This window comes from Mesoplodon bidens (genome assembly GCF_964165515.1).
Source record: "Mesoplodon bidens genome assembly, chromosome: 5".
Lineage (NCBI taxonomy): Eukaryota > Metazoa > Chordata > Mammalia > Artiodactyla > Ziphiidae > Mesoplodon > Mesoplodon bidens.
This window is the reverse complement of record NC_138161.1, coordinates 57,355,274-57,363,922: the sequence shown is the minus strand read 5'-3', so window position 1 is coordinate 57,363,922 and position 8,649 is coordinate 57,355,274. Positions and strand designations below refer to the sequence as shown.

At 39.1% G+C, this 8,649-nt stretch overlaps 1 protein-coding gene across 1 annotated transcript; it reads left to right on the top strand.

Moving 5' to 3' along the window:
- Positions 1 to 5,887: 5,887 nt before the first annotated feature.
- On the top strand, positions 5,888 to 8,433 carry LOC308618161 (cyclin-I-like). Its single transcript, XM_081235629.1, is given in 2 exon segments — positions 5,888 to 6,467; positions 6,469 to 8,433. Coding segments are annotated over 2 exon segments (1,251 nt in total). The 5' UTR covers positions 5,888 to 6,338; the 3' UTR covers positions 7,591 to 8,433.
- Positions 8,434 to 8,649: the final 216 nt, after the last annotated feature.

The following is an 8,649-nucleotide window of genomic DNA, read 5'->3' as shown; positions in this document are numbered from 1 at the left end:
TTAGGATCACCTGTCTATAAGTACTAAACTTTTTTTACTCAACACTATACCTATAATAGCTGAAAGATAATGGGACTCAGTGAGTTGGATCCAAGAGGAAACTAGTAATTCACTTGGATCTAGATTTCTGAATGCTTTTGCACAAGAAGGTGGTAGTTGTACCATATCAAAAAGGTTCCTTAATAAAACACATTTTGGAAATCTTGACTTAAAAGTGTTAAACAAATATCATCAGTCTAGAATTTTTCTCATCCTTTAATATGGGAATAGTTACAGGGAATACTCAAAGGGATATATAGCATTTGGCATTTTAAAAATCTACTTAAATGCTTGTTAACTTTTCATGATACACTATTGACATTTCCCAGAACAGTGTTTTGGAGAATCTATTTGAGAAAGTATTCAATAGGACTGTATTGTCTGACAGAATAATAAAGATAACCTTCCTTGTGATGTAAGTGGAAGGAAGTTCTAAGGGATTCACAAGCAAATTATTAGGCTTGATAAAAGTAGTCTCTGGAAATACGAAAATAAGGGCTTGTGTTATATGACCACCTCAAAAGAGGACACCTTTCTACTTTCCTGTTCAGATTTGACCTGGGTGTGAGAGGTGAGAAGGGGTGCACAGATGCTACTGCTTTACTCTTAACCTCTCTTTTCTCTTTCACTTAGGCTTTAACTCAACATCCCAGCTGATGGCTCCCAAATTTTGACCGTGCCAGAATCTCTTGAAGTGTCTGTGAATCAGACTGACCCCTTACTCCAGGAATTCAATTCTCTTTACATCAGTCCTTAAATAAATGTAATAAGCTCTGAAATGATACAAAATCGGAAAGTGAGACAAATTGTAAAGGACAGGAAGGCTCTAACAGAGAGTCTAAAGAGGACTTTAAAATGTGATTCAGGGCTTCCCTGGTGGCACAGTGGTTGAGAGTACGCCTGCCAATGCGGGGGACACGGGTTCATGCCCCGGTCCAGGAAGATCCCACATGCCGCAGAGCAGCTGGGCCCGTGAGCCATGGCCACTGAGCCTGCGCGTCCAGAGCCTGTGCTCCGCAACGGGAGAGGCCCCAACAGTGAGAGGCCCGCATAGCACAGGAAAAAAAAAATGTGATTCAGCTTGGGAAATTTAAAATTAATACAATGAAGAGAAATTGAGCAAGATGCTAAGTTTCAAATGTCAGGAGAGCCTTAGAGATCAGTAAAATTAAAGAGAAATGTGTGTGCAACAAAGGAATAGTAGAAACAGTTTACAGCATGATATGAAAATTCTTTGCCAAGGTTACTTTGATCACTGTGCAAGGAATAATATAATGAAGAACACTGGTGTAACTGGGTACTCTGTTTTAACGATCAAGCTAAAGCAAAAATTTCAAGATATAACTACGTGGAACAGTCATGTAGCTTAAGCCCATGTGTCCATACATTTGCCAATCATATCAGTTCTGGCAGACAGAATCACAATTTTATGCAACTTAAGTGAGCAACGGAAGTCTAAATTAGCAAGCTTGAGCGCAATAACAAGAAGAAAAAGAAAGTATAGTAAAGCATGATATTTGAAAACTGGTCAAGGAACGGGTCAAGAAGGAACCCTGGAAGTCTGAAAATAAAGGATACCATGATATCTGGAAACCTTTCAGTGAGGATCAAGATTTTTTAGCATATTCTAACTAAATGAAAGCTGTTTAGGAAAACCACTGAGGACAAATCTCATCATCATTATTCCCACCATCTGGAATACTCTTCCTTCCTAGGCTGGCAAGGAGCCAGCATCTCTCAGCTTCTCAGCAGCCGTGAGCTTGGCTTCCACTGCTCTCAGAGGTTTCTTCCCCTCTGTCACAGAACTTAACTATTTTTCATTTTTCTCATTAAGCTGTTAACTACTTAAACACAGGGTCTGTGACTTTTCACACTTTGCATACCTGCAATCAATAGAGAGTTAAGGCTCTTGGTAAGTACTTAATAAATGATTAGTAATAGAGTGAAAGAATAATGGGTGAACAATTTAATGGTGACTGGAATTAAAGTTAGACTTTGGAAAACATGTGAGAGATACTAGCTTTTGAAATAAAAGTCAATTAAACAAACCAAAGCCCAAACTTTAGTTTTGACCTAGGCAGCCAGAATAATTTTGTTTTCTTTATTTCACTTGAAATACCACAAAATATTTAAAACTGCTAAGTGAGATTTTAAAATAGATTGTTTATCATTTCCATACCTTCTCAAAATTCACACTTTGGCTATTTTAGAGTTTACATTGAAAATAATCTTGCAATATTTCAACATCTGCTAATTTGTTTTTAAAAATCAGGTACATTTCTTTTAATGGCCTTTGACATACCAATAAAAAATTAATCTCTGATAAAAGGTCTTACTGGAAAGGGAGTAACACATAGTGGTTAAGCATGTAGCCTCTAGAGAGACTGTCTGGGTTGAAACTGGGTCTACCATCTAATGGCTGTTTGATTTTTGACTAATTATTTAGCTTCTTTATGCCTCTATTTTTTCACCCATAAAGCAAAAATAATAATGGTACCTGACACAGATTTTATAAGAATTAAATGAAGTTATACACGTATTGACAGAAATAATCAATAACCAGTCTATAATAAGAATAGAAGAGAGTTGTATTCGATCCAAACTGAGGATTATAGCCCAGGAGACAGCCTCTAAAATAGCTCTGAGGAACTATTCCAAAGGAGCATGGTTTTCAGCATAGTCTTTTTTGGGGGGTAGGGGAGGGTTACAAAAAGAGGTACTTTTAATTTAATGCTGCCTTAGTGAAAAGACCAAACCATCTGCAATTTAATACTTATTCTTTTTCATCCAAACCATTCTTTTCAAATACGGAAGCCAAGTCATCGTTTTTAATGATCAGTACTTTAAGTTCCAAGGAGAAAAGAGAAATAGTTGCCAAATTGGAAATTCCAAATGTAGAAAAAAGATAAACCACAAACACCTGAAGATTCAAAGGATAAAATGTTTACTGGCTACAATTTTCTTACTTAGAACAACAGACAATAGACAGTTCCTGGAACACCTTGCTTAGAAGAGTTGTGGTAGACATAGAGAACACCACCTCTATTCCTACATATCTTTGTGACAGAAATGTATTCCGAGAGAGTAAAGTCCTGAGGTCTAATCATTAATATCTCGTCAGCACAGTCTTATATCTTGTCAGAACAAAGAATATCAACCATGACAGGATACATCCCTTCAAAGTTTCCCCCCAAAAAAGACAAATCAGCACATACACAGTGAGTCAGTATGGCCTTGGTGCCTGGGAAGGGAGCCTTATATAGAAAGATTCCTGGCACTGATGTCCCAGGAAGGGAGGCATTTTTCTCTATCTTTGAAAGGGACATTCCTTGCTTATGGACAGTGCACCCTTTTCTTCAATGGTTAAAGCAGATGTACCATGTACATTTAATAAGCCACAAAACAGGCTCTTCTAGTTAGCATAAAGTTTAACTTAAATCCTGTATAGGCCAGCATGACTTCCACATACCTCAATATATGAAAATATCTTCTATCACATGGAAAACATATAATTCTGTCTCTTATACATAACTTAAACATTCAATAAATATTAGTATCACTTGACCATTGGTATAATCAGTAAATGTCCACCGCACTATTTGCAGATGTTATATGTATTACCCAGAAAACCCAAAAACTGAAATATAAACTGTGAAAATTCTTGCTGAGCTGGCCTCTCTCCTCAGGACTCTCACAGGCTGGTCCTGTTCTCATGCTGGGTCATCATACATATAGTCTCTACTTCTTGGTCCTGCTCTATAAGTTACAATGCTAAAATCTGAGGGAAATACTTTCCCCTAATCTTAGTTAAACTCTGTTGTTAGGCCACAAGACACAATGGCTTTACACTTCTCAATTTTTTCTGTGCCTCTAGTGATATTACTTTTTAATTTAATTTATGCTTTAATATTTTTTGACCTTCTATCAGTTCTGGGAGCAGATAATACATAAAGGGAATGTTGGTCAGAACATAACTGAGTGATGGTGCAATGCCATGCCCTCAAATAGAGTCCTTTCCTCATTCACAAACTGGGTTCCCCACATCTATCTTGTTTCCTTGAATTCTTCCTCAGCCCTGACTGGGAAAAATGGGAGGCCACTGTTTTAAAATGTTAGATGGTCTTAGCCCTGGGCCCAGCTTATACCCAGAGACCATCTCATCAGGGTTTGTCCTATCAGGTTACAAGGACCCCTCTGGTAAATGACACTGGAGTCAACACTGCCCAAACAATCCTGGATATGCACAAATTCTGAATACATATACAGCTTAGAACCCTGACTCTGAATTCTCTCTATATAAGCATCTTATCATCCATCCTGGGGTCATTAGAAGCATAATAGAATATGGAAAAGACATTCATCTGGTATTTGAAACTTGGACCCCCCAAAATCACCTCCATCACAAAACAGAAATAGGCTGTCAGTTTTTCTATTGTGATTTTCATTTCCTTATTTCTAAAATAAGGATATTTGTTTATTTTCTATCAATCTTATAGAGTTCTCATAAGAATCAAATGAGATAACATAAAAAATAATAAGGCTTGAAAATGTAAGATGTCAGCATAGTAGAGTAGGAGGAACATCAATCTTCAAGTCAGAGTGACCAGGGTTTGTAGTGACATTCTGGCCCTGTATAGGGGGATGAAACTGAAATTGAGCAAGTTTCCAAATCATTTAAGCCTCATTCATAAAAGGGGAACTTAAATGGTTTCCTCTTGGAGTTTCATAATGTTTAGATGAGAAGTACCAGAAGCACCAGGCAAAGTTTCTAGAACTTAGAATGCATCCACTAGCAGCTGACTGTCTGTCTCTTCCTCCAAAACAAATTAAACAATTATACAAACATTAAATATATTTTTCATTATATAAATATGCCAAGAGTACAAATGCATGGCCTTTAGTTATATAATGTGCTTTATTTTGATATATCTTTTGAAATAATCATCCTTTGAGTCATTCTTTTTCCTTTTAAGTCTTTGACTTACCTGGTCATGTTTTCAGGGCAAAACAGAAAATTTAATTTTTTTTAGTTTTTATTTTTCTGTAAACATATCCTAAATAATTCTATTACTCCTTTTTAGCATCTACATTCCCTTCAGTTTCAGTTTTGACCCTCAGAATAAAGCTTTTCTACATGATGTTTTAGAGATTGTACCCATGAATTCCCAATGATCTCTTGTCATATCATTTGTTAAAACTCCTATCTTTTACTTGCAAAGCACACTGTGTTTTTTTTTTCTTTCACTCCCTTCATGAGATCTTAATTTTTCCTGCTTCATCTATAGACTCTTGATGCGGTAACAGTAAAAGAAAAGGTGAAATTTAGTATTTTATTGAACAAGACTTCCCAAACTTGAAAATATGAAATTATCTTTGTGAAATGCATCTTTTTTTCTTACAAAGATACTCAAGGTAGGAGTCATGTTTTATCCTTCTATGCAACAAGCAAATTTTAAAGTTTCAAATATAATAGCATAGACACATGCTGGGTTCTGTTAAAAAGAAACATGGTATCAATTTGATTTATTCTGTGGGTTTTTTGAAAATACACTTAAAGAAGTGTATCACAATATATGTGATTGTGTATTCAATAAATACAATATACTTTTCAAAAACACCTTCTTTGTTTCATAGCTAACCTTGTTGATATCATGCATATCACACCAGGAATATTCTTTTATCTCTCCATATGAACCCTTGTAACCTTCAGTAGCTATACACTTCAAGGAGGTAAAATACCTTGAAAATAACATACTTAGTTGAAGGCTGTATGCCTTCTTATTCTGCAATCTCTCTCAGTCTCTTTGAAAAGTTTCATTTAAATGTCTATATTACCCTCCCTCCCCAGCCTTCCCCGCGAGCGGACGCGGCAGCGCCTCTGTCTAGTTTTTTCTTATTTTTCCCCCCCTTTCCCCTTCCTTTTTTTTTCCTTTTCCCCCTTTCCCCCCCTTTCACCATTTCCCCTCGGAGGCGCTTCCCCCGGGCAGGGGCAGAGCCGGTCTCACCCCCCGCCTCTCCCCGGTCCCCGCCGCCCTATGGCGAGAGGGAACCCCCTCCCCACCCGGGCACAAGCGGCGTCGGTTGGAGGAGCGGGACCGGCGGCGGCCTCAGGTCCGGGGGTGTCATGGAACTAATTCGCTGACCGACCCACAGGCCGCAGCCGTGCGTCCCGCTCGAGCGCCAGCGCCCGCGCCCTCCAGCCCGGTTCCCCCTCTTCTCCCTCCTCAGTTGGCCCCGTCCTCGTCCCGCGCGCCCCGTCGCCGCGCGCTGAGGAAAATGAGGTGGTAACGGGCCCCCGGATGACCCCTCGTCACCACTGTGAGGCCTACAGCTCTGCCGGGGAGGAGGAGGAGGAGGAGGAAGAGGAGGAGAAGGTAGCTACATCAAGCTGGGTGGCAGGCAGATCCAAAGGATATCATGAAGTTTCCAGGGCTGTTGGAAAACCAGAGATTGTCTTTCCTGTTGGAAAAGGCAATCTCCAGGGAAGCCCAGATGTGGGAAGTGAATGTGCCGAGAATGCCTACAAATCAGAATGTTTCTCCATCCCAGAGAGATGAAGTGATTCAGTGGCTGGCCAAACTCAAGTATCAATTCAACCTTTACCCAGAAACATTTGCTCTGGCTAGCAGTCTTTTGGACAGGTTCTTAGCTACTGTAAAGGCCCACCCAAAATACCTGAGTTGTATTGCAATCAGCTGTTTTTTCCTAGCTGCCAAGACTGTTGAGGAAGATGAGAGAATACCAGTACTGAAGGTGTTAGCAAGAGATAGTTTCTGTGGATGTTCTTCGTCTGAAATTCTGAGGATGGAGAGAATTATTCTGGATAAGTTGAATTGGGATCTTCACACAGCCACACCATTGGATTTTCTTCACATTTTCCATGCCATTTCAGTGTCAACTAGGCCTCAGTTACTTTTTAGTTTGCCCAAACTGAGCCCATCTCAACATTTGGCAGTCCTTACCAAGCAATTACTTCACTGTATGGCCTGCAGCCAACTTCTGCAATTCAAAGGATCCATGCTTGCCCTGGCCATGGTTAGTTTGGAAATGGAGAAACTCATTCCTGATTGGCTTCCTCTTACAATTGAACTGCTTCAGAAAGCACAGATGGATAGCTCCCAGTTGATCTACTGTCGGGAGCTTGTGGCACATCACCTTTCTACTCTGCAGTCTTCTCTGCCTCTAAATTCCGTTTATGTCTACCGTCCCCTCAAGCACACCCTGGTGACCTGTGACAAAGGAGTGTTCAGATTACATCCCTCCTCTGCCCCAGGCCCAGATTTCTCCAAGGACAACAGCAAACCAGAAGTGCCAGTCAGAGGTACAGCAGCCTTCTACCATCATCTCCCAGCTGCCAATGGGTGCAAGCATACCTCTGCTAAACGCAAAGTAGAGGAAATGGAAGTGGACGACTTCTATGATGGGATCAAACGGCTCTATAATGAAGATAATGCTTCAGAAAATGTGGGTTCTGTGTGTGGCACTGATTTATCAAGGCAAGAGGGACATACTTCCCCTTGTCCACCTTTGCAGCCTGTTTCTGTCATGTAGCTCCAGGTGTTACCTTCTAGTGCAAACTAAGGTAGACTACTGTGGGAATGGGAACATGGAAAACAGGATAGGCTGTATAAAGGTATATACCATACCAGGCTGATTCGAAATGAGCCAGAAAAAAAAAAAAACCTGTTGACTTGTATGGCTAATTATAATTCAACATTATTTAAGCACTTAAAGACCAAAAAAAGTGTAAAATTCAAGATCAAAAAATTTTTAAGTAAAAAATTTCTTTGTAGTGTTTGTCAGTTCCACCCTTTTCTCTGCTAAAATGTAATGTAGATTACCCTGTGTCAGAAATTCACGTTCAGTGTTTTTTTTTTAAGTTCCAGAATTCCTAGCTAGCAAACCTTGTTCCAGAATCCTGATTTAATTTTCCTCTTGCTTTTGCTTGCTGCTTCTTTGAGTACTAAATGAATTTTATGCATGTTGGCCTATAGCCTGACTTCCACTGATGAGGAAACCCTGAAAATTTATTTTTAGCAATTTAGTGAGCAAATTATTTCAGTGACAGCCATGTTTAATCCATGATTCAAATTCAACTTAATCTGAAAAACGTACTTCAAAATTGCCTATGAATCAGAGTTGGTAACAGAAAAAGAACTCCCATTACCATGTTGATTTTTGTTTGTCTCCTTTCAGTTTCTAGAGTTTGGAAACAAAATTAATATTTTCATTTTTATCTTTAAATTGAAGCTTAAAAGTGGCATGTGATTAGGACACTCTTAAGATTTGTTGGAAGCATTTTTGACATTTGTATAATAGAATTTGTGATAAAGTTAATATATCCAGGTGCTCACCAAAGAAACATGTAACAACTAAAATTAGATTTTAAAGAAACTGTTCAGTTGACTCATTTATAATCAGTAGGAGAGACTGTCTAGATGTTGGGGCAGCTCTATGATTTGGGTCTGTAACATGTAATAACTGAATTCAGTACCCTAGTTTTATGTTAAGCTATTAGGATTTTCTTGATAAAAGTTAATCCCCCTGCCTCCCCAGCCTACCTGTATTTCTCTTCATGACTTCTGGGTCCTGAGCTCCCTGTGCAGCCTG